The sequence below is a fragment of the Mus caroli genome, chromosome 2 (assembly GCF_900094665.2).
Source record: "Mus caroli chromosome 2, CAROLI_EIJ_v1.1, whole genome shotgun sequence".
NCBI lineage: Eukaryota > Metazoa > Chordata > Mammalia > Rodentia > Muridae > Mus > Mus caroli.
Window position 1 is genome coordinate 110,084,574 of NC_034571.1, and position 26,761 is coordinate 110,111,334.

The 26,761-nt window shown below is 41.3% G+C and overlaps 1 protein-coding gene across 1 annotated transcript; it reads left to right on the plus strand.

Moving 5' to 3' along the window:
- Positions 1-718: 718 nt before the first annotated feature.
- Fam98b (family with sequence similarity 98 member B) lies at positions 719-25,846 on the plus strand. The gene is made up of 8 exons (XM_021155824.2): positions 719-821; positions 9,075-9,220; positions 10,705-10,839; positions 11,634-11,812; positions 14,358-14,438; positions 15,328-15,444; positions 22,043-22,210; positions 24,906-25,846. Exons 1-8 carry the CDS (start codon positions 751-753, stop codon positions 25,302-25,304), a joined length of 1,296 nt encoding a protein of 431 aa, XP_021011483.1. The 5' UTR covers positions 719-750; the 3' UTR covers positions 25,305-25,846.
- Positions 25,847-26,761: the final 915 nt, after the last annotated feature.

Genomic DNA, 26,761 nt, shown 5'->3' on the forward strand with positions numbered 1-26,761 from the left:
TTCTATATTCATAATGAAATGATACCCTAGTTCTCTTCTTATTAGAGCACTGGCACATGTATTGGCTCAATGGACTTATGTATATAGACATCCTGGAAAGTTGGCTCATTGCTTAAGAATGTGGCTGCTTTTCCAGAGGGCTTGATCTGTTGCCCTCTTCTGGTTTCCAGAGCATCGACACACACCTGACACACACCATAAACAAAAATTAAAAATCTAAGGTGGGGTAGTATTCAACACCTACAGTAGAATCATGATATTAAAAGATAGTGACTTCAACACATGGATAAGATCTAACACAAAGATGCTTATTTATTTATCTTTTAAAAAGCCTATTGTTGCAAACATGGCTTTTTTTTGCGAGATTATGATTTTATTTTTCCTGATGATTAATAACAACTGAGTGAAAGGAAATATTCATTTTGGTCTTCCCACCATTTTTCTACTTAATTATTTGGAAATGTTGGCAATTGACTTGCTGGAGTTCCTTCCAGATTCCAGACATTATCTCCCATCAGGTGTACAGGATGAACATATTTTCTCCCATTGTTAGGTTACCTATACACTGTCAACTCTTTCCTTTCATGTTTGAGGCATTTTGTTGCTTGGATTTGTTGCAAACATGGCTTTTACGTTGCACCAAGCAGGGACTCCTCACGGTCGCCACGGCTACAAGTACCGGAACCTTGGCGTGCTGACGCTGGTTTCCGGCGGGATTTTTAGTGACGAACAGCTTTGGACCAAGCGACCATGAGAGGGCCAGAGCTCGGGCCCGAAACTAGCATGGAAGGGGACATTCTGGATACCTTGGAGGCGCTGGGGTGAGTGTTCTCGTGGACCACTTCTCAGAGGAGGGGACGCTGGCCCTGCGCGTGGCCGCTGCGGCACGGGCGTGTGCTTCTCCCCGGAGCAGGCCGTGTGTACCGGGCGGTGCGCAGGCCTCTGCGCTCCGGGCAGCCGGGACTCTGGGAGCCGGCGGGAACGAGCGGCTGCAGCGAGAGGCCTGGCTGTGCTGGCCGTGGTCCCTCTGTCATTACATTCAGTCTGCAGCCGGCTCCTCCCGGGCCTCGGGGGCCCTTTGTATGGACGTAGATCCCGCGCCTGCCGCACCGCAGTTGCGTCTGGACTGTTGTGTCGCGCATGCTGCTCAAATCGGTGGCTTACTCAGGGCTCGGGGAGGACTCACTCCCGCTTCTTAGGCTGAAGACCCTCTTAGTTAAGTGCGAACCCCTGCATTTACCCTTCTCCATTCCTTAAAGCACGTTTGTGTGTTAGGCAGGGAGAAACGACAGTTTTCAGAACGACATTACCACTTTAGGTGTTAAGAGGAACCCCGGGGTGGCGGTGATGAGGCGATCAGGACAAGCAGTGTTACTCCCCTCCATCCTGTTGTTCTTCCCAGCGCTTGCTCTTTTTACCTGTTTGTCACATGAACTTCGCCCAGAGTTCGAGAAACTTGTCAGCTTTCTTCACTGATGGACTCCTGGTAACATACTAGAGTGGGGTCTGTCACAGCGATTGAAGAAAAAGTTTAGAGGAGGGTGTGTACTTGTGAGCAAAGGTCCAAACGGTTGAGGGTTAATAAACAAATCCTTTCCCCAACGTTGGCGCCATCTGCACAGACGTTTGCCTCCTTACAGGTGGTTTCTTTTTAGGGTAACTGCTCCTAAAGAAGTTTGAAACCATCATGCCTGGTTCCCTTATTGTGGTTCCCTCAATCTAATTTGTTCTTTTTTTTTTTTTTTTTTTTTCTAGCAAGTGTTAACTTTTGTTGCACCCTGATAATGCATACTTTGCTGCTACCCAGCATAACAGAACCTTGAATTTACTTGATCTTGAATAAAATGATTGTTAAATAAAAAAACAGAACAGAACCAGCACGACAATATCAGGGCTATTTGTATTTCTATGAACTTTTCTTAACCTTGCCGGGGAAATATAACTAATACGAAGTTAAAATACCTTGGAGTGTGTAGGCTCCAGCTTGGCTCCCAGACATTTACAATTTTTGGGATCTTGAGGCCATTTATGAAGTGCGAAGACAGTGGTTTTATTCTTTGATTCCTGAAACATATTGTTTCTACCATAGCATTTAAGAAAGTGAAATTTGCTCTAATGTTGACATTTACTGAGAGACATTTGTTTCACATTATTCAATATGAGAGTTAAAACTGTTGCATACTTTAGAATCAGTGTTCCTGGAATGGCCAAAGACAAGATTTTGAAGTTTGAAAACCCCTTCTGTGATAACGAAATGTGGGAAATGTTACTGATTATGTATGTTGTAATTGATCACTGTCTTTTCAGATCTTCATGTGGATTGCGAGTAGTAATGTATTTTTTTTAAAATTGTGATTAAACCACGTAGTTTATCAATGAAAGTGCTTTAGGTTGTCATGTAAAGTAAGAAATGAATGCAATGGCTTAGAAAGGAAAGCTGCAAAAGACCAATGTAGAGATGTAGAGTGTTACTACAACAACAACAACAATAACAACAACAACAACAAAAATATAGATTAGGACTCAGTTTCCTCTTCCCTGAAATGAGTATCCTAAAGCCAATGCTTTCATACTTCTTTGGTTATAGTAGTCCATGATTTTGTGAGCAGTCCATCTCAGCTAGTTGGTCTAGCTGGGCATTGCAGCCTTGTAGAGAGCTGATAAAACGTTAGGGTCTGGTATACACTACCGACTCCCTGAGTCATACTCTTCAGGGATATATTATAGTGTTGCAGATGTTATAAAACTTCACAGCCTACGTTGAGAATCACTGTTCATTTCAAACATTTATGAAGTGTGGCCATGTCTTGGACACTGTTCTGAGCAGTCAAGTGGTGAGCAAGATTGACTTGATTCCTGGCTTTACAGAGCTCACAGTTAAGAGTAAAAACAGATGTGGCTGTCCATTATACAGTGCAATAAGTGCTTCAAAGGAAAAAAGTCAGGGTGATGAAACAGAAGCCTTATGGGTTAGCGATAGATTCCTGAAGAAGTGATAGCTGAGTTGAAGTAGGAAGGATGAGTTGAAATCCAACTAAATGAGATTAGATGGGAAAGGAGGATGGTGTGCTCTGAATGGTAGAAGATATAAGACCTTGAATCCTGCAGTGTGCTGTTAGACAAGAGGAGGTAATGTGGCTAGAAGACAGAGTGCAGAGGCCAGGCTGGGTGTGGGCTGGACTGCGGAGTTTGAGGAGTACCAGAACATGCAATACCTTTACGTCTGTGTTGTTCATTTTTTCTTTATCTGCTAATAAGACCTGGCAGATTATTAAACATCTAACTTGAAAGTTCCTTCTGCCAGCACACTAATTGGGAAATTTTTATTTAATAGTTTGGGAAAGACATGATGGCTGCTTAGTGGTAGTGGGTACATCATAGTGTAGAGGAAAGAAGTGCATTGTGGGACTTAGTGATGGTCCTTAATTATGGGTCCCTAGTACTCAAGGATTCATTTCCTCCACCGTATTTATTAAGCAACAAAGTGAAATGACACACCATGGAATCAAAATTGTGTAGGGAAGACAGTGAAGATAGGGGGAGCCAGAAAGTACAAAGAATGCAGAGGGGCCAGTGGCATGGAGCTCTCAGGTCAAAGAGCGTTTGCTGGTGTGGTGAATGATGAGAAAGAAGCTGGAGGGATGGAAGGTGTGGCAGGGAGGGCCGTCCTTGAATTCACGATTTAGGAAGTTTAATGATTCTGGTTGTGGCAATGTCCAGGGTGAGAGTGACTGATAGGAGGTGGAGAAGGTTGATGAAAAGGAGGTGAGGGAGCGGAAGGCTTGGGGTGTTAGCTCTTGCTTGTGGACTTTGGAGAGATACAAGATAAAGGCAAGGATGAGTGGAGAAGAAAATTGACCAAACACCATTGCATACACTAGCAAGCGTTTGCTGAAAGGACCCAGATATAGCTGTCTCTTGTAAGACTAGGCCGGGGCCTAGCAAACACAGAAGTGGATGCTCACAGTCAGCTATTGGATGGATCATAGGGCCCCCAATGGAGGAGCTAGAGAAAGTATCCAAGGAGCTAAAGAGATCTGCAACCCTGTAGGTGCAACAACATTATGAACTAACCAGTATCCCGGAGCTCTTGACTCTAGCTGCATATGTATCAAAAGATGGCCTAGTCGGCCATCACTGGAAAGAGAGGCCCATGTAAATTTTATATGCCCCAGTAGAGGGGAACGCCAGGGCCAAAAAGTGGGAGTGGGGGAGTAGGTGAGTGGGGGGAGGGTATGGGGGACTTTTGGGATAGCATTGGAAATGTAATTGAGGAAAATACGTAATGAAAACAATATTTAAAAAAAAAAAGAAAATTGACCAAAACAACATTAGATGCACATGAGGCTCCCAGCTGGAAACCCTAGGAGAAACTGTCCAGGGCTTTAGACAGCAGGGGTAGTTGTGGGAGCAGACACTGAGGAGCTGGACACTTAAACACTTCAGGGGTAGGAATGCCGAGAGTTGAGATGACGACTAAAGGAGAGTGAAAGCAGAGAGGTGGACAGCTAGGTTGGCAGCAGGACCAGGGGGATGGGTAAATGGTGGGAAAAGGGCTCATGTTGTTTAGACTGGCTGATATTTAAAAAATAAATTAGAGGACTGGAGAGACAGCTCAGTGGTTAAGAGCACTGGCTCTTCTCCCACCCATTACATAAAATACTAAATTAAAAAAAAAGTTAGGTCCTGGGTGATGTTTATTGAGGAAGATCCACAGCACTTTAATGGACTAAAGCCATGGTTTATTCATCTAGCTTGAAGTAATGTCAAACTAGCAATTATGGTTCTAGTAAGAGGTGGTGGGTTCCCTAGGTATTGCGGGTAACAATAGCACTTCCCCAATTAAATATGAATGCTGGCCTGCTAGCCTCAGTCACAAACAGGATTCCATTGAAATGAAGAATGTACCTCTTAAATGCTTGCTGTAGGAAAGTACCCTGGGGCTATGAGAGTGCAGAGGGGGCTGCTGATGCCCAGAAACCGGAAAGCGGCTTTTAGACCACACCCAACACAACTGAGACTGGGTTTTGACCACTCATGAGGCTCCTTTAGTCAGATACACTGTTTCATACCAAACTTGTAACTACCCCACAGAATATTTTTAGATACTGCTGTGCTATATAAATAATTAAAACGAGATATTTCTGGAAGGTTCCATGGGGGTGAAGAACATGTGCAGCTCAGGTTAGTCAGTTTCCATGATTATGGCAAACCTAATTGAGTTACTTCTCTGCTTCCACGCTGCTCATCTGTAAAATGAGCCTAGCCGCAGTACTCCCCGTGTGGGGGATTATGGTGATGAAATGAGGTAGCGTGCATACTTCACACTGGTCTAGGGTACACTGAACGTTTCCATCTGTTGGTCACTGTTGCAGTTCATTCCAAATGCACATTCAAGGGTGTTAGGTGCATCGTTTTCTCGGTTTTTACCTCACCTGATGAGCTGAGACGTTGACCATTGTGGTTTTTCCTTTCCCCTAAAGTCAGGGTTTTTGGTGATTTGATCAGTTTTTGTTGAACCTTGTAATTGATTTATTGTAGAAATGGGTGCAAGTGGGGAAATGAATGTTTACTTTTAAGTCTCAGTGAGAGGCTCTGGAAGGCCTGGGCTGGGGGTGACATGCAGGGGAGCATCTTCAGCCAGAGCAGACAGTGTCCCAGCCGCAGCTCCGCCTTGTCCTGGCTGCATCCTGGCTTAGGTTATTTGTTCCATTTAATAACAGGTGTTGACAGAGGTTAAAGAGCTATGTAGTGTTTGGGTTATATCTGGGCCTAAGGCTTAAGGCTGTTACTTGTCTGTTGGAGTTACAGAATTAGCATTAGTACCTACTTTAAAACATTACTCCAAAGATTAAATGATTTACAAATATGCATGTCTAGCCCCATGTCCAACTTGCTATTTAAATCTCATTAAGGAGACCAGGCTAGCCTCAGACTTACTGAGATTCCCTTCCTGCCTCTGCCTCCCCATGTGCTTGGGCTAAAGGCGGTATCACCACGCCCAGCATGACTTAATTTCTTTATCTGCAAAATGTAGATTTGAAAATATTCACAGCTAGGTGGTGGCCCATAGCACACCTGTAATCTCAGTACTTGAGGCAGAGGCAGGCAGATCTCTGAGTTTGAGGCTAGCTTGGTCTACAGAGTGAGTTCCAGAAAATATTCTTTATGAAATACAACTCATTTTTAACTTAGTAGGTAGTAAAAAAACCCAAAAGTTTGTCAACTTTGGTGAGCTATGTGGAATGGGTACTATTGATAACTGGAAGGTAAAACTACAGTAGGGAAAATTTATGATTTATTATCAGTAGATTTTGGATTTTACACCTACTCAAGGATGCATATTGAAATCTGGAGAAAAGAGTCACAAGTAGAAAGCTGAAGAAGCCCTGCTCTGACTCCTGCTGATGTGTCTGAACTAAGCCTGTGTGTTTTAAGTGAGGTACTAAACTGTGTAGCAGCTATCTTTTATCTCAAAGAAAAAAAGCTATGCGTATATTTATGTTAAAAGTAATTGCAGACAGCCCAAATTAACATAGTTACCTGTGGGATGGGTGTAGAGGAGATAATATTTAGATGGCTAACTAGAGGTGTGGTGGCACACATCATAGTTCCTGCACTCGGGAGGCAGAGGCAGGGGGCTTATGAATTGACCAGCCTGGACTTAGTAGTGAGTTCAAGACCAGCCTGACCTATACACTGAGGCCCTATTTAGAAACAGAAAAAAAAAAAAAAAAAACATGGTAAGTGATATTTGTGTGAACATATCTTGTTTTGGAAGTTAGACTTTAAAACTATATATTCTATATGATTATACAGTTAAATGATAAAAGTGAAATAAAAACAAAAAGGAAACAAATTTCTAGAAATTAAATGGCAAAAAGTTATGTTTATCAATTATTGACTAGGTGAATCATATGGGAATGAACCCACCACTGGATTTGGAATTAAAGATGCCACCCTAGTAGAGGAATGTTTGACTGGGTGGTCAGGAAGGTGAGGAAGTATTCATGAATGCTGGGGTTGAGTCATAAGACTTACTGGGCACATGGATTTGCATGGATTTGCTTTCAACGAGAGAAAGAGAGAGAGAGAGAGAGAGAGAGAGAGAGAGAGAGAGAGAGAGAGAGAGAGAGAGAGAGANGAGAGAGAGAGAGAGAGAGAGAAAGAAGAAGAAGAAGAAGAAGAAGAAGAAGAAGAAGAAGAAGAAGAAGAAGAAGAAGAAGAAGAAGAAGAAAAAGAAGAAGAAGAAGAAGAAAGGTGGTGGGGGGAGCGAGTAGGAGAGAGAGAGGGCCTTAAATAGTGTAAAAACTGAGTGACTTCTGCCAAGATCTGAGTGTGCTGTGTCTAATAAAGCCTTAGCTGCAGAAAGACAAGTGTAGAAAATTGTTATCTATTACAGTTGAGGTGATGTATAAGGTATTTTGAAAATTTAGTGCCTTAGCTAATACAGATTGTGGAAATATTTTAAATGATAAAGCTATGAAATAAATAGCCCAGGTTAAGATCTCAGGTTCCGTTTAGCTTCATGAACTAGAAATTGCATTTGTGCCTTTTTTCACTATAGTTCTTAAAATTGGGGCAGCACAAAGCTGTTAAGACTGGTACTGTTCTATTTATAATATTTTGAATTGTTAGAAGATACATGAAAAAGCTAAATCCTAGTTACATAGAGCAAGAATAAACGGTAAATTGTACAGCTACTTTACCCTGAAAGCAGCCACAATCCCAAATCAATATAGTTGATGTCTCTATTCTGATAAAATAATGCATAAAATCAGCAGCGGGCTTGGCAGAGAGGCTTTTCCCCTAGAGAAAGGAAGAGATTAAAAAAGAGAAGAATTTAAAAGTAAACAGGAAAAATCAAGAGTTCTTTTTTCCCTTCTCTTTTCTTCCTACAGCCTCTCTCATATCCCACAACTCTCAAATTGATAGCTTCTGTTTCTTTATTGTTACACCTCTCTCTATCATCTCTCTTATCCATCTATCTATCTATCCATCCATCCATCCATCCATCCATCCACCTATCTATCTATCTATCTATCTATCTATCTATCTATCTATCTATCTATCTATCTATCTGATAACATATAAACACATCTCGCTGAGTCCATTTTTGTTGTTTGTATGTAGTCTAGTCTCAGAGCTGACCATTTTGTGCTGGACAGCCAGGCAGGATGCTCATCTCTGGGAGAGGCTAATCCTCTCAGCAGTCATTCATTGACTGTAGTTCTTTGTCTAGGATGAGGCATGTTAGCATGACTGTTGGTACTGTCTGTTCAGGTCTTATTTGAGCAGTTGTTTCTAAGAGAAGCAGTCTCACAGCAGAGCTGCTGGTATTCTGGCTCTTACACTTCCTGGCCCATCTTCCTTGATGTTCCCTGAGCCATAGATGTAGGAGCTCTGCTGCAGATGCATCCATTGGGTCTGGGTTCCCCTCAATCCATTGCTCTCTGGATTGTGTCCAGTTGTGGGTTTCTGCAACCATCTCCATTTGCTGTAGAGAGAAGCTGCATTTATCTGTGAGCATGAGGGTACCATTTAGAATGTAGGTAAGGAGTTTTTCTGCTCTAGCAAAGTGATGTAGCTTCTCTTTGACTGGACAAGCCCCAGACCTTAAGTTTACTTAGACAGCTGATGGTCACCACAGACATGAGTTTGCACTTGATGGACGCACTGCCATGCTTGTCACTGTTGCCTTAGCAGGGTGGGACTGTTGGTTGCCTCCCCGGCAGCTTGCATGAAGCGTTCTGGTACCATGGCAGTTAGATTGCAGTGAGCAGGCTTCAGGTTAGATTCAGCTAAAGAGTCCAAGTCCTGCGTTCTCATTGGGTCCTCGGCAGTAGAGCCTGACTTTCAGTCTCTGGGAGGTATTTGGGGAGTCATTTGGAACCCCCTCCTGAGAATTGTGAATCTGAATAGAGAGTTCTCAGTAGAAGAAATTAAACTGCTCATCATTCTTAACAATTAGGGAAATGCAAATTAAACAACTTTGAGATTTCACCTTACTCTGGTTGGAATGGCTAATATTAAGACAACTTTTCATCTTTAAACTGTTGTTTCTTCCTCTCTAGGTATAAGGGGCCACTGTTAGAGGAACAGGCCCTCTCCAAGGCAGCAGAGGGTGGACTGTCTTCACCTGAGTTTTCAGAGCTCTGCATTTGGTTAGGCTCCCAGATAAAGTCCTTATGCAACCTGGAGGAAAGCATCACTTCAGCTGGTATGCTGCCCCATTCTGTCTCCCCTCCCTTTCAGTAAAGCAAATTGGCAGTGCATGGTGTGTGGTCTTATCAACAGTATGATTACTATGTAAGGAAAAGTCAGAAATATGAAGAAACTGCTTATTAAAGAGTCTTTAAATTGAATTTTGCAGAAATTCAAAGTTGACTCTTAAATTTGCTACAAAACTGTGAGCCATCCCTGCCTATCTGTGGTCAAAGGCTCAGTATCATTCTTTGGAAAAGAAAGTGGGAACTAGCTGTTTTAAAACTGAAGCTTAGGTAGTGTGAACTAGCTGTTTTAAAAACTGAAGCTTAGGTGGTGTGAACTAGCTGTTTTAAAACTGAAACTTTTCACTCATTTTGAATTAAGTTTTAAAAATATGTATAATCCTCAATTTAATATTATTCTCAAGTCTTTATCTCAGGATAAGGATTCACATGGAAATATTGTGATTAAAAACCTCTCAGTACCTTATACAGCTCTTTTAATTCATTGCCATCTTGTAACTGGAGTCTTGCGACTTTGGTAGAATTTCAGATAGTTTGGTAAAATAAAAATAGTAATTACTGGTCATTTGCTGAGGAACAAAGTAGCATTCTTTTTCAAAGATGTTTTGTTTTTTTTTAAAGATTTATGTATTTATTTCATGTATGTGAGTACACTGTAGCCGTACAGATGGTTGTGAGCCTTCATGTGGTTTCTGGGAATTGAACTCAGGATGCCTCCCTGCTCCGGCCCCACTCACTCCAGCCCAAAGATTTATTTATTATTATATGTAAGTACACGGTAGCGGTCTTCAGACACCAGAAGAGGGTGTCAGATCTCATTATGGGTGGTTGTGAGCCACCATGTGGCTGCTGGGATTTGAACTCAGGACCTTTGGAAGGGCAGTCAGCACTCTTACCCGCTGAGCCATCTCTCTAGCCCCTGTTTTTTTGGTTTTGTTTTTTTAAACGTTTTCTTTGTCATACATGACAGAATTAATTTGAAGCAAAATAAAATATGTACATTTAAAGAAAGCATGGAGCAGGTTTCTCATGTTAAAGATAAGCTGTGAAGCTAACACCCATGATTGCATTCATTGTCTGATCATGGAAAGCGTTAGAATTGGACAGTTGCCATGGAGCCAGTTAACAGCTGTAGCTCTGATAATGCTCTTGCATGTTTTGGTTCCTAGCACTCAAAATGCCCAGCTTGCTTGATTTCAAGGAGATTCCATTTGGAGGAAGTTATCAGAGGTTTAAATGTAGAGATACTTCCAATCCCGTGGCGTGCCGTTCGCCTTCTTAGACTTAGATGTCGCTCTCTGTGTAGACATTGTGTGCTCGCTTTTACCCAAGCCTTGCAACTGCCTAGCTAAAGATTGACTTGGAAATGAAAGTCTGGAACTGAACGTAGAGTGGAAACCACAGGTGATAAATTGTACAGTGGTGGATTCTGTGGTAAGCGCTTGGTGAATATGTGTGACTTCTTCTTTTAAAGGGAGAGATGACCTAGAGAGCTTCCAGCTTGAGATAAGTGGGTTTTTAAAAGAGATGGCCTGTCCATACTCGGTACTCATCTCAGGAGACATTAAAGAGCGCCTCACGAAGAAGGATGACTGCTTGAAACTTCTGTGTAAGTTGTCTTCCCTTGGGTGTGGAAATGCACGTGCTCAAAATACCCTTGTTATTTTCAGGTCAGAACTTATACACTGGTTATTGAGACAGTAGATAGCAAAAGGCTTTTGTATTTGACTAAAAATGTTGCACTGTCTTAGACATTTTTACATGAACAGTTTAAACTCTACCAGCACACATTAACACTCATAGTATAGTCAGCAAATCCCTGTTTGTGCTGTCTATGGTATTTCAGCAAGTTTTCCTTTGACCCATAGCTGACCATTTATGATGAAATGGCTAACTCTGTCATCTCTGAAATCTTACTTATTTTTTTAAATTCTTTGGGAAACTAGACTATTGTGCAGATTACTGTATCTTCTCTGTAGTGATGGGCATTGATTGACTGTTTAGAAACATTTATTGATCACCTACTCTTATACCAGGAAGTATCCTGTGCAGTAGGAACAAACATATAACAGAAAATATGACAAAATATAGTTTGTGCCTTTTGAATGAGGCTTGTTTTTACTGACAGGAGGTTTGGATTGTGTATCATTTGTATTCCAACAGCTGGTCTAAGGGTCCCCTTAGAGTGTGTATTTTGTGAAACTTTGTGTTATTTTTAGAACTCACTGAACAATGACTATTTGTCATTCACGCTTGAGGTGTTCTATAGCTGCTGTTCTTTTTGGTTCTTGGTTAGTCTTGATTTTGATAGTATTAATACTTGTTTTAAATAAATTATAATTCAAATTTTAAGAAATTCTCATACATATATTAATGTTATTTTCTGATTTTTTTTTGTTACAGTGTTTTTAAGTACAGAACTTCAAGCTTTACAAATATTACAGAAGAAAAAACATAAAAATTCTCAGTTAGATAAAAATAGTGAAATTTGCCAGGAAGTTCAAGCTGTATGTGATGCCCTCGGGGTCCCCAAGTCTGACACTTCAGACATTCCACTTCTGCTGAGCCAAGTGGAATCAAAGGTATCATAGATATATATTTTAAATTTTATCAAAAATTCAACTAAATGCTAACATGTCAATGTTATATTCTAAATAAAAACGTTCCCTTTAATTGTGATATACAGACTATCAATTTCAAGAGAAACTTAAACGATGTACTCGGGGCTGGTGAGATGGCTCAGTGGGTAAGAGCACCCGACTGCTCTTCCGAAGGTCCAGAGTTCAAATCCCAGCAACCACATGGTGGCTCACAACCATCCGTAACAAGATCTGGCGCCCTCTTCTGGAGTGTCTGAAGACAGCTACAGTGTACTTACAAATAATAAATAAATAAATCTTAAAAAAAAAAAAACAAACAAAAAACGATGTACTCGGAGTCCATATTGGTGATAGAGCCCTTGCCTTCCATATGGAAGGTCCTAGGTGCTCTGCCCAGCACCAAAACAAAAATACTCCCCAAGCTTTATATGCAAGCTAAGGTTTGGATGTATATGTAATTTAATCTGTAGTTAATATGCAGGAGTCATATCTTAGAGAGTGAGTCCTAAGGCTTTGCCAGAGTTTTCCATGATAAAATCACTTTGCAAATTCAAGGAGAATTTTCCCAGCTAGGGTTCTAATACAGTATAATGAAAGAAGTGGATATTTTCCAAGATGAAAGACACTTGCCATGGGATGTTCACACTCTTGCTTTCTTTGGCAATGAGCAAACATACTTTCTTGATTGCTTAGTAAGTGTGTAGTGTGTGGCAAATAAATAAGTACTCTGATAGGGTAGTTAACAGCTGTGACCTTCTAGCATGCCTCCTGCTTGTTACCCTCTAACATCACCTGGGCAGTGTTGTATGCCGTTCATCAGGAGTAAAACATTTCTGAGTTTTATTTTTCTACATATGATATTCCTAGAAGATGCTTTGTTATGATTGAGAAAGACAGTTTTTACTTTCTACTTAAGTAATATGACAGCAAATCACTGTCATTTACTGTTCTGAATATTTACATGTGGTGGTGATCAGGGTTTTTATTGCTTGCCACCTCCACAGTAGGAAGCTGAGGTGCTGTCCTGCAGTGTGGTAGAGCTGATGTTTGAGTATAGGCACTCGGCTGCCAGGCTGCTGCTCTTAGCTCTCTCTAACAAGTCTACTAAGTCTCCTTGCATTTTAGAAATCTGAGAAATTGCATCTGTGTGTGTCAGGGTCCTCCTGAGTGACAGGCAGCAGCTGACCCTTAGGTGTTAGATATGGAGAGGGAGGTGACCCTGCAGGTAGCTAGGGCATTTTGGGGAACTAACAGAAACAGCCTTAAGGAAGTAAATGAATTTAGAAATGATGCAGCATCCTGTACAATAACTGTATGGTCACAGTAGAGGTAGACTGCTTTAAAGAGCAGAGAATTTACATTTTGGGGCAGTGCTACACAGGTTTGTTCTAAGTAATGTTTAGTTAAATATAATTCTCAAGATGCAATCTGCATGTTAAAAACTCACCCATACTAAAGGTACAGAGCAGTGAATTTCAGTCTGTTTTCTGTGGTGTACAATTATTACTGATTATGGACTAATTTTAGAACATTCTAAACTTCCAGAACCTACCCCCCCCCCCCCCCCCCCCCCCCCCCCCCCCCGCACCGGTCCTGTTCACAGTCATTTTTTATTACCATCCCAGTTTTCAAGGTGACCTTGAATTTGTTTTGTATCCATTTATATTGTTTTCCCAGCATGCATGTATGTGCACCATGTACATGTCTGTTGGATCCCATGGAATTGGGGGCACAGATGATTGTGAGCCACCATATGCTTGCTGGGAATCGAACCCAGGTCCTCTGAAAGAACAGTGAGTGCTCGTAATCACTGAGCTCTCTCTTCAGCATGATTTTGAACCTTTAATTACTGTTTCTGATTGTTCACTGTGGTTACTGTATAATATGAGAGTGAACCACACCCCAGGTAGGAGGGTGAGCACAGCTCAGATCTTCACTCTGGGTCAGCTTCTTCAGGGTAAATGACTATTAATGGAATGACCTGTGATGTTACAAAAGGAAAAGTAATTATCCAATGTCCCGTTTACAAAATAAAAATGGTACTCTCAATCAGTGGCCCTGCAAAAGTAATAAAATGTTTGTCAGGACTGGAAGAAGAGCGCGTCCTGTGTTGTCTGTGGAGCAGCGAGAACTGAATATGTACCAGTTACAGTGTTCATCTGAGGAAAGTGATGGACTTGTTAAATGTCTTGTTTCCTTCCTGAGAGGTGGCCAGGAAGTAAAGAGCGCCATGTTAGAGGCAATCCCAGAGTCATTGTACACTCACGGGGGGTTGTGACACTTCTGAACGGTAGCCGGGGCAAGAATGCGTTGTGGTTTGAATTACGGTAACTGGCACTTCCTTTGTACCGGGATTTGGCGCGGCTGTGACCTGAGCCCCTTTCCTGCTGGGTGCAGTTGTGTTTTATTTGCTTTAACTTGGTCGTTACTGGGCGTTCAAAACAGCACATCAAAGAAGAATAAGATGGCTATGTATGTATGTATGTATGTATATAACTTTTTTGTAATCTTTCATGTTTACTTTTAGGTGAAGGATATTCTCTCTAAAGTCCAGAAAAACCATGTGGGAAAACCATTGCTAAAGGTTGATTTAAGTTCTGAACAGGCAGTAAGTAGTTCGTTTACTAGCTTTATAACTAAGTGAGGGCATAACTGTATTAGTTCATTTTAAAACATTTTTTTGTCACTGTAGTGAAATACTCGTGGCAGGCTGCCATTAGTAAAGAGACTTAGATTGCAGTTTTGAAGGCTGAAAATCTAAACCACATAGTGCCAGCTCTGGCAGGGCTGGTCTTCGTATCTGGCACTCCTGATGGGTGGCAAGGATGGTTTGCGTATATAAAGACGATACGGACGAAGAGGCATCCCAAAGTCCTTTTCAGGGTCTTGCCTGCAGTTAGTTGACCTACATGTCTTCTCTCTTGGCCCTACCTCACACAGGCTCTCTGTGCTCTTCCTTTTTTCTCCCTACACCTGCCACCTTGCAGACCACACCTCCAGCAGGAACCTTTGAGGGGACAAGCAACATCCAAGTCCATTGTACTGTCTTCTTTTTATAAATGGACATTTAGTATTTTGGAGAAATAGAATTGGTATTCTAGAGTAATCTATCACTACAGTTTAATCAAGTCATTAATTTAAAATATCTACTTAGTCAAGAATATTTATAGTGGCCAATAGATTAGCAGAATTGTGACTTGAAAGGGTAATTTGTGAAACTAGCAAGGTAGGCAGGTATTGCCATAGTCTTTCCTTATTAATGTGCACTGCTTAGTAAATTGATGTCTTACTAAATAAATATATTTAATGAAAGATATAGGTATCTTTAATAGCTTCTGAACACTATAAATGTTTTATCATTAAATGTTATTTAAATATTTTTTCATAGTCTCATAGGATCATAAAATGATGATTTAGTGTTTAAAGTACAGTAATTTTCAAACTTCTTTTCTGAAGAATCAGTGTCTAATCTTTGTGTTTCATCCCCAATTCTTTAGGAAAAACTGGAAAGAATTAATGATGCTCTTTCCTGTGAATATGAGTGTCGCCGGCGGATGTTAATGAAACGACTGGATGTGACAGTGCAGTCCTTTGGATGGTCCGATAGAGCAAAGGTGAGGCTGCTCTCCCACTGGTGTCCTGTAGGTGGCAGTGTGGGGCAACTCCTGCCAGGCTTTCTCTGCTGTAGGTACCTAGGCCCAGTCACTCTTTAGTCTATTCTAACCTACATGTTCAGTTACCAGTGCTCTTCCATACAATGATCCGAGTCTCCTAGAGGTCCATGTTTGCTGACGACTTTTCCCCTGGCTTTCACCTTCGTTTTAATTTGCACGGCTTGATTTATACCAGTGTGTACGTAAAGACGTATGTGTGAGCTTAGCGAGGTGCAGATGTGAGTGAGTAACTAATGAAGCAGCAGTGTAAGAGCAGGGTTGGGGAGGACTGCTGTCGGAACAGGTTTCTTGTGCTTCTTAGGCCGTGTGACTGCAGCATGTCGTCTCCTGGAAGAGAGTGGAGGAGTGGAGCCTTCCAACTAGAAGCTTTTCAGATAGCTTGGGGCCTTTGATCTTTCCTAGTGTTAGTCTGGGGTTCTCTCTGCCCCTCCCATATCATAGTGTAAGAACTTTCCAAACGGTAAGTAGGGGCAGGCATTGGACTTCCCCTATTTCAAGGACTGCTGTAATGGGCTCTGTAATATCCAGTATATGACAATCCTTGGTTGCCATGATTCCTCTAGCAGCTTCTAGCCAATACCCTTCGCTTCATATCTGCTGCCTGTTATTCAGCTTCCAACACAGTGGAGCTCTGATATTACCTCGTACTATTGTTTTGCACTTCTTCCTGGGTTATAGCACTTGGTGTCACTTACACCACTATTATTTGCCATCCTTCAAGGTTCATAGGCTAGAAGCCTGGTTCCCACCGTGGTGGTGGTCCGTGGAGTCTATCAACCCTGATGAATGGTCTGACCCTGGTCTTGAGGTTTGGTCTTACACGAATGAATTAGTTCTTGTGAAGTGAGCTGTTTAAAGTGTAGCTGTCATGAACTTGACCCCTCTGCAACATAGTCTTTTCTCTTTCCACATCCTTTTCATGTTGGGATGTAGCTGGTGGCCTTGCCAGCCTTTTGGACTAATCACCAGACCCACGAGCCAAATGCACCATCAGGGATTTTGTTAAAGCAGCACAGAAGCAATGTATGAGTTTCATTCAGTGAGTGTCTAGCCTGGGATAGACAGTCTAAGACACTAGCAGTGAGAGAACTCAAAGACTTTGAAAGGAAAAGTTAAACTCTCATTATTTGCAAATACATGATTTATTTAAAAAACATCCTACAGATCTACTCGAAAACTCTTAGACCTAATAAACACATAGTTAAGTTACAGGATACAAAAATCAATGTTAAGAAAGTAGCTGTTCTGTGTCAGTGGTGTCCTCTTAATAATGTCCCTTTTCACGTCTGTATTCTTAGGTCCAGCTCTTGTGCTACTTCTTTCTTGGCCCTTGGTGACATTTCTGTCTCTGTGTGAGGCATTGTGTCTGCAGTGCCACATGAACAACAGCAATGCCAAGTCAGGTGGCTATCATCGAGCAGATGAATTTCTAGATAATTCTGTGGGAATGGATCTGAATGGAATGTCCCCCCACCTTTCCCGCTTTCTTTTGAGTGGAGACTTGATTTATCTCATTACCTGCAATGTGTCTGTTGAAGTTACTATTTATGTTTAGTTTTGGAAGATGCTTTGTATTAAGGAGGCTCACTTATTCTAGGTTTTCCAGCTTTTTGGAGTCTTAAGTCTTCATAGTAATCACTAATAGTCTGTGATTCATTGGACTCTGTTGTGATGCTGCTCTATTATCAGTGTGGGTAAAGGTTTGCCAATCCTACTTTCTTTCAAACCCAATTCCTTGCTTAATCTTACCTGTTGTTCTTTTATCTCTTTCATTAATTCTCCTCTGATCTTCATTATTCTTTGCTGTCTGCAGGGCTCAGGATTGGCTGATTGTGGCTTCTCAAGAGCCTTGGGATGCACCTTTGGGTTGCTGACTTGATATCCTTAGAATTTTTACTGTGTGAGCTTTTCCATGTAAACCTTCCTCTTGGGCCCCCCGTTTCTGTGCCCCTGAGGTTCTGAGAAGTTGTATTCTCATTGTCATTCATCACTAGGAATTTTAGTTTTTTTCTGTAATATTTCTTGGGTGATCCAGGGCTAATTCAAAAATGTATCATTTAGTCTCCAGTATTTTTGTGGTCTCTTGTTGATTTAAAATTTTCTCCCATTGTATTCTAATTGAATGTAAGGGATTCTATCTATCTTACCATTTTCTTTCTTTTATATTTGTTGTGACTTGGATTTCTGTCTTATGATATAATTGATTGTGGAAAAAGGTCCTGTGCTGCTGAAAAAAATATGTGTATTACTGTTTGTTAGGTGAAATATTCTGTATATTTCTGTTCTGTCTAGTTGATTCATAGTGAATCTTAGATCTGAATTTCTTTACTTGCTTTAGTTTAGCTCTGTCTAAACATGAGAGTAAAGTATTGAAGCCACCCATGCCCCATTATTGTGTAAGGACTCAAGTGATCTTTTATGCCTTTAGTGTTTGTATGAAATTAGGGGCTCTGATATATTCAGTGTATAAATGTTTACAATTATTGTATCTTCTTGCTGAATTGTTCTCTTTATTGGTATATAATGTTCCTTTTTATGTCTTCTAATTAGTTTGGTTTGAAGTTTACTTTATCTGATGTGAGGATAACTCCCTGCTCCTTTATAGTTTCTATTTGTTTGGTAACTTATTTTCCATTTTTTTTTCATATCTTTACTAGATCTTTCTTGAAGATATATACAGTTGGTTCTTTTTTTGTTTTTAAATCAAGTCTGTTAGTCTATATCTACTAGTGGTGAATTGAGACCTTTTATAATTACAGTTATTATAGACAGGAGCTTACTATATCCTGTAAATATACTTGATGATGTTCTGTTTTCCTGAATTATAGGTGTTTCCTTTCCTTCTCCTGTGTTAGTTTCAAGAGTTTGTTGAGTTGCTGTGTTGGATTTAGTTGTTTCTTTCCTAGGTCTTAGTTGTTTATCTGAGCTTTTCATGGACTAGAACTTTCATGTATTAGGGTTAAGGAGACAGGCGGACCTGTTTGTCAGCCTTCTTTCCTTCCCTTCTGCCTGTCTGTCTTGTCTTCTTCCCCTCCCTCTTTCCCTCCCTCCCTCCCTCCCTCCCTCCTTTCTTCCCTCCCTTCCTCCCTATAACATATTCTATTAAGAATTTTCTGCAGTGCTAGATTGGTTACCATGAATTGCCTTAATTTGAGTTTGTCTTGAAAAATTCTTATTTCCCATCAATTTTGGAAGATGGCTTTCCTGGGTAGAGCATTCCTGGGTCACAGTTGTTTACTTTCAGACTTGAATATTTCATTCCAAGCTCTTCTGGCTTTGTGGTTGCTGATGAGAGGTCTGGGGCAGTTCTGGTATTTCTGCCTTTGTGTGAGTTGATGCTTTTCCTGTGCTTTTGGGATTCTTTCTCGCATTGTATTTGGCGTGGTGACTGTGTCATGTTTTGTGGAGTTTCCTCTCTGGTTATGACTGGAGGGAGTTCTGTATGTCTCTTCTCTTGTGTTTGGATACTATTTCTTTCTCTAAGTTTGGGACATTTCCTGCTGTATCTTCAATAAATAGTATGTCTCTTTCATTTCATTTTAGCTCCGAACTCCTTTTACACCAGACTTCTTGGAAATTTCAGTCATGCTCCTTATTCTTTTCCTCCTTGCATGGCATATATTCTTTCTCCTTACACGTCTGTGGTTTTGTCTTAGCTTCCCTCTATCCTTGAAGCATGTTCTGCTGTGTGGTCTTGTCTATTAATGCTGCTTTCCTTTTTTATTTGATTAGCCATCTTCACATATTTGTCTATTTTTTTCAATGTTTTAATCCCCTTGGTGACTTTTTCCTTCATAATTCGAATATCTGCCTCTGATTTTACTGTCACTCACTTTGCAGAGCATCTTGGTCAGGTCTTGGATAGATTTCCTTCATTTGTGCATCTATTGCTTTGAGCCTTTCTATGACCGTTAATTCTTTTAAAAGTTTCTGAATTATTTCTCAGACATTCAGCTATCTATCTCTGTAGTTTTGGCTTCCTTCCTAGGGCTGTTGGGCTGGAGATGGGTAATGGGTGGTGGCTGTGTCATAGTCTGTGTTACTGTGTTGTGTTTTGTTCATTTGTTGGAGTGAGGTTGTCTTTACAAGTTTTGACTTCCTCTTCTTCTAGTCCAGTTGAATGTGTTATTTTCTGTGATTCATTCTAGAACATTGGTTTCTAGAGCAACTTTCCTAATGCTATGACCCTTTAATACAGTCCCTCATGTCATGGTGACCCACAACCATAAAATTATATTTGTTGCTACCTTATAACTATCATTTTGCTAGTGCTGTGCATTTTAATGTAAAAATATGATTATCTGATATACAACCCCTATGAAAGGGTCATTTGACCCTAAAAGGGGTTGTGACCCATAGGCCGAGAACTGCTGTCCTAGAGGGATGTCTTTGTGAGTTGTGAGTTCAGCTACGGGGAATGGTGAAACTTGGTATTGATGGTCAAATGGAATCCCTGACATGCTTCCATCTTGGCTGTATACCAACAGGACCAGGGTGGTGACACGAAACCTGCAGTCAAACTGTTGCTCTGTCCTTGGACTGAGTCTTTAACCCACTAGGGACAGGATGGCAAACATCAGACTCACTGTAATCTGTGTCTGATGCAGTCTATCTGGAGGCTGTGGTTAGAATACAGGACTGAAGTAAACTCTGGGACCACAAAAGGATTGACTCTCAGTCCTGAGTACTGCAGAAGTTAAAACCTCACAATCGCAACTGACCTGAGAGACCACTGGAGCCAAAGCTCAGGCCCTGTCTGGATCTCTGAGGCCATTGTGGTTGGATGTTTGGCCACATGGTGCTTCTGGGACCCTCTGGAGCATCTTTCCCGGCTTCTCTCTGGACCCACTCAGACAGAAGGCCTGTACTTATTGCTATTTTCTGGTCCATGGAAGCTAGAGCCCTGGATGCGAGGCGTATCCATGTCTTTGAAGATTGTATTGTATTTCTCATATGATGCTACAATTTGCTTAACCCTAATTTTTATACCTTTCCCTATATTATTTAACATCAGCAGTTTTTCTATATTTAATTTTTACTACTTTCATAATTTACTATAAATTTCAATGTGTATCATAGTGTATTCTTAAGGATATTTGCTATATGAAAGACTATTAGTGTTAATATTTAAAGCTCCTGTGTACAGTTAAGTACTGTCATGTCTCACTTTCTCCTAATACTGGAGACATAACCAACTTTCTTGCTAACTTGGTAGATATGAAGTACTAATTTGTTTATTCTTATCAGGAAAATTGAACTTGTTCCATGAACCTATTAGTCATTTGAATTTCCTGTTTTCTTTTTGTGTCTTGATGCTGATTCCTGTGACTTCCTGATTTTCTTTCGATGGAGCTTTTTTTGTTAAGAAAGTTCATGTATAACTTTAAGAATATTTCCTCAATTTCCTGATGATTCTGTTTTAAACCCTTTGGTGTATAATGCATGGAGACTTTAACCTTTACAATGTGATAGGTTTTCAAGTGTAAGATAAAATGTAACTCTGCCCCCTGGGATGTCTGACTCATTGGTGACATCATCAGTGCTGTTCTGTCAAGTACCCATCAGCTCATGCCACACCTCGGAGAAGAATCTTTCCTCTTCCTGTGATCTGTGCTGCTCCTTTGACCGTGTTTACATTCCTTTACTTATGAGGCTCTAAGTATCCATTTTCTGTCTCGCTCCATCAGTCTGTTCTTTTCTTTCAAGTTCCAGTTAATCAGGTAGTGGATGTCCTGCATGTAGGGTCAGGGCGTAGCTCCTGCTTTAGCATGTGGTACAATACAATTGGGATTTAAGTTCCCTCCCCTCCCTCCCTCCCTCCCTCCCTCTCTCCCTCTCTCCCTTCCTTTTGTCCTTTTGACCTTCCTTTCTTTTATGGATGCATGTGTCCATCTGTCCACCCACCCCCACCCCCCCTTATTTCTGTAACTTAAAAGCTGAAGACGGGGATGATAGAACAAACAGTTCTGGAAGGGGGCTTTGAGGTTAAATCACTCCCAAGGTGAAGGCACTGGCACGTTTAATAAGTGTAAATGTTACCTTTAAAAATGATAAATTCATATTACATATTAGTATATGGTAGGATTCTACTTTAAAAATCTTTTATGCCATTATTGTATATTTAGTTTCTGGATTAACTTTAGATTTTTATTTGTTTATTTTCTTGTATTTCTTAAAATTATTCCCTGTAGGGTTATAGTTCCTCTAAGTGTGTAAGTTAAAGTGAGGAAACCTGACCATAGCCAGTGCCTCCATCCAGACAGTTGATAGTCCTCCCCATCCCGTGGGGATTTTGTTTTGCAAGATTTGTTACCTGTTTTGAATTCTGTTAACATGAGTAGTAGTATTTTGTTCTATTTATCTGTGTTATTTCTTTTTATTTATTTGATTACATACATTGTATTAGATATTAGGGCACTTTCTTTCTTCTGTTTCCTTGCTTGTATATTATGAATTTTCTTCTTTTTAAAGATCATGATTGTTACTGCTTTCATTTAGATTGACTTCTGTTAATTTCCCCTCCCTCACTGTCATTTAGGCAAAAACAGATAACATAGCAAGAATTTACCAGCCCAAGCGTTATGCTCTGTCGCCCAAGACAACAGTCACATTGGCACATCTGCTTGCCGCCCGTGAAGATCTGTCCAAGATCATCAGGACAAGCAGTGGTATCAGCCGGGAGAAGACTGCGTGCGCCATTAATAAGGTTGGTTTTTCTTTCAGTTGGGTGGAAGATGAATTTATAATTTTCTGGCTTGCTATTTTTACATTTTAGCCCATTTTCTCATTTACATCCTGATGGATGGGAAAGGAGAGGCAGAGGGACTTATGCCCATCCACACATAATTACCACTTGTGTAGACCTTTCAGTTTGTGCCGTCATGAAGTACAACAAAGCTTTCTAATTGGAGGAATTGGACATTGCTTTTCCTGGTAGCTTTATCAAGAATTTTCTTTATCCATTTGGTTAGGAAAAATCTTCAGGAATTGTTGCCACCACTTATTTGATTTATTAAGTGAAAATCTCTTTTGAGCATCCATTTCTTGATTCAGAGTGTAGATCCACTCATATGACAGTGGTCTTCATGAAGCTCAAGATGTCTGTGACTTTGATTGCATAGAGGCAGCAGATGGAGACTGTTGCCATCAGCATGAGCAGGAGAAGTTCTCTCTCTAGGTGAACATCCATGGGCAAGTTTATGACCAAAGAACAACAACAACAAAATCAAAAGCAAGGATGCAATCGTTGATAAAGATTTCTCATTTTGCTGTGCGATAGGATTTCTTGTTGGAGGCATTTGGTTTCCCTCCCCTCTCCCCCTCCCTCCTCCTCCACCTTCCTCTACCCTGCTCTCCCTCCCCTCCCCTCAGCACTTGCTGGGTAAGTGCTCTACCAGGCCCACCCTGCTGTCCCTTAGAATGGTTGTTTAAAGTCAGTGTTTTCTGAGTGTTTACGTTTTAGTTGTCTTAAGAGAGAGCTTGCGAGCTGGTTTTGGATAGCATTTCTATATATTTGTTAGACGTCATGGGAGAATAACAGCTAAGAAAGGTTGGTAGATATATATGATTTGGTAAGTAGTGTAGTGTTGTTGAGAGTTAAAGTTTCTTAGGTGTGGAAGTTTGTGGCATAGTGTGAATGTATTAGTGTTAGTGTTATTGTTATTGTTATTGTTATTGTTAGTGTTAGTGTTAGTGTTAGTAGTGTGTATCCCTGGCTGGCCTGTATCCCACTCTGCAGACCAGGTGACCTGGAATTCACAAATATCAGCTGCTCTGCTTCTGGTTCTCAAGTATGGGGTTGAAAAGCATAGGCCACCATGCCTGGCAGAATGTAGTATTTGTGACACAACTTCTTCTATGCATTTAAAAATAATTTTTTAAAGTGTATGATTATATGAACCCCTGTACCTTCCCTCCCTCCAGTGCCTCCCATGCAGCACCCCCACACCCTGTGCAGGGCCCCTTGCTCACTCTCACACCCATGGCGTCTTTCCGTATGTGGGTTTGACTAGCGGTGACATTGCAATCTAGCTGATTCTTTGGTTGCTTTGGGTGAGCAGTGAATATTTTGCCTTGTCTTCTGCTACGCAGGAGCAAGCATCTGTTGGCTTTCTCTTGGCTCTGCCAGGGCTGTGGCAGGGCTGACACAGGGCTCCTGCGTTGCCTCTGGTCTTTCACTCTGTCCTGAGTGAGCATGCAGCACAGCTTATGTCTGCGGAAGGGTGGGCACTTCAGCTCTTCCCCTAGATTATCCTTCCAAGTGGTGTTAAAGCACGGTGACGGGCGTTGGTGTCTGTGTGCGTGCTCTTGCATCTGAGTTTACTGCTCCTCATCCAAAATGCTGAGTGTTTAATGATAGTTAGGAAAAATTTAAGTTATAGTATCTTTCAAGTAAAGATTTCAAATATATATGTATAAATATGCATATCCATATATATATGTGTGTATATATATGTATGTATGTGTACACACACACACACACATATACACACGCACACATGCATATCCAGATAGTGATCTTAGGATGAGACCAGTATTAAAACACAAAATTTGTTTTGTATATAACTTACACACATAGTTTGAGGGTAATTTTGTGCCATATTGTGCCTGTGCTTCTACTGTGCAAACTATGATGTCATTTATGGAATTTTCACTGTGCCATCATGTGAATTGTGAAACATGTCACATTTTGGATTTAGAGTTAGGCTGTCTGTGCTGTAATATTGTAAGTGCATCACTGACCTAGCTCTGTTCTGTTTACATTCTCTTGGGGAGGGAGGGGCCTAGTGAGCCTGATCAGTTTCAGGGACTTCTTGAAGCCGTTTAGAGTCATTTGCTTCCTTTGCTATTGAGCTCTGTAGGATGGAATATCTCCCTCTGGGAGGAAATGGCTACAAACCATACTGGGATTGCTGTTTTGTTCAACTCTGCATGCTACATAGTCTTTTTATGTGTGTAGGCTGCAGTGTTCCGTGGAATGCAGTCTTCTTTGATAACCCTTGCCAAATCAACCCCATGGAATGTCCAGAGTGGTTTATTTATATGAAGTGGACTAATGTAGGTTAGATTATAGTCTGTGTTTTAAAAGCATTTTGATAAAATAGTTCTTAATGTAACAAATACCATGATTATCATAAATTCTGCTAAACAAATTTAAATGAGAGAAGACTGACAAGACCAACTCTTAGGAATACTGTTGGTTTCTTTAAAAGTGATACAGTACTCTGAAGAATTAGTCAAACATCACACATGTTCAGTTTTAATTCATGCCATGTTCGACCCTTCTCTGTTCTTCAAAAGATTTGGCTTCTTTATTTACAAATAATAACTTCATTTGAAACCTTTGTAAATTTTAACTTTGAAAAACAGAAACTTAACAAAACCTTTTTGGTTTTACACAGGTGCTTATGGGACGGGTGCCTGACAGGGGAGGACGGCCGAATGAAATTGAACCACCACCCCCTGAAATGCCCCCTTGGCAGAAGAGACAAGAAGGCGGAGGGAGGGGTGGTTGGGGTGGTGGAGGTGGTGGTAGAGGAGGTGGTGGGGGTGGAAGAGGTGGATGGGGTGGTGGGGGAGGTTGGGGAGGGGGAGGAGGAAGTGGAGGAGGGTGGGGAGGAAGTGGTGGGGGAGGGGGTGGCCGAGGAGGTTTCCAAGGCAGGGGGGATTATGGTGGGAGGGGAGATTATGGTGGAAGAGGGGGCTATGGTGGGAGAGGAGGCTATGGTGGGAGAGGTTATGGAGATCCATATGGAGGAGGAGGAGGTGGTGGTGGTGGTGGTGGGTATAGAAGATATTAAAGACTGCAGATGTTAAGAGAGCACTGCTTCTTACTAGATACAGTAGATAGTGTTCTGAGGAGCATACTTGAACATCACCCTGAGGTAGATCGTGTCAGTGCCCTGAGGAAGGCATTCCTGAATACAAAAGGCCCTTTATGCTACCGGGTGACGATCCTGCAACGTGATTCTTTCCGTAGTCTGTGTACTAAAGCATGCTGCGTCTTTTTAAAAAGCAAAAACACAAAACCTATTTTTAGAAATGTAAATATTTATTACCAGCAACTTGGAAAATGGAATGTATTTTATTGTCATGTTTGAATTTAGACTGTAAACTGGTATTTTGTTTAGGACTAAAACATAATGACACCCGCCAGTAACAAAAAAGGAATCTAGACTCTCATGTCATTTGTATACCTGTGGATCAGCCCTGTATTGTTAATTCTATTTTACAAAATAGAGGAAGTGTCTAATATGTGTGCATAGTCAGTTGTCCTTTTTAAAAAATAGGTTGAAATTCCTCTGGTCAGGTTTTTATTAAATTTCTGTTAACATCTTCTTTATTTCACTGTGTACATGGCTTATTTGCCAGTTGGATTTGAACCTGTGTGACTGACTGAATGGCTAAGTGAAAGGTTGTAGGACCCAGGGGTGGTGTAACTACAATGAAACTGTTTTCTGGACACAGCAGGGAAGTTGCACACACACACACACTCACAGCAGTTGTGACCGCATGCAGAAGACACATATCTTTGCAAGATCAGGCCAGATAAAATCCCACCCCCTCCCTGAGGAACTACTGCTGGCCATTGATTCCTGCTGGGGGAGGCTGAGCCGGGATGTGGGATGTGGGACATGAGAGGTTACCCATGGTCTCTCTGGTACACGTCCCATGCACACAGACACAGCACTAAGTGCACTCAGCTAAAACCAGAAGCACATGAAGTTGAGAATGAAAAGTTTGTGTGTGTGTGTGTGTGTGTGTGTGTGTGTGTGTAGATGGGAGACTCCAGCCAGCTTGAGCTTGCCAAGCATGGCTCTGGCAGGCCTTGGCCTTCTCTCCCATTCCCTCCACCTTCTAAAAGCAGAAGACGTCATTCCTGAAGCTAGCTACCAAGGTCTGTTTCACTTATTTGTCCACTTCCGCTTCTTCCTCCTGAGGCTGACTACAAAGGTCCAACTATCAAAGTATTAAAGTCCAACAATCAAAAGTCCCCTTTGGGTCACCTAATTAACATGCCCAATTAAAATTAAACACCTCATCCTAACACGGGGGTTTCCCCTTGTATCTTTATAAACTGCCATTTTCCTATGGGGCATCTGTCTTCTCTCTATCCAGAGGAAGTCCTTTGTTCTCCAGGACATTAGCCGCCCCCTCCCCTCCATTCCCTTTCCTGGCTCTCCCATCCTCTATCTCCTTGGCAGTGTATGTTGTTCTTCCCTGCCCTGGGGCAAGTAAATTCCGAGCCAATATCGTT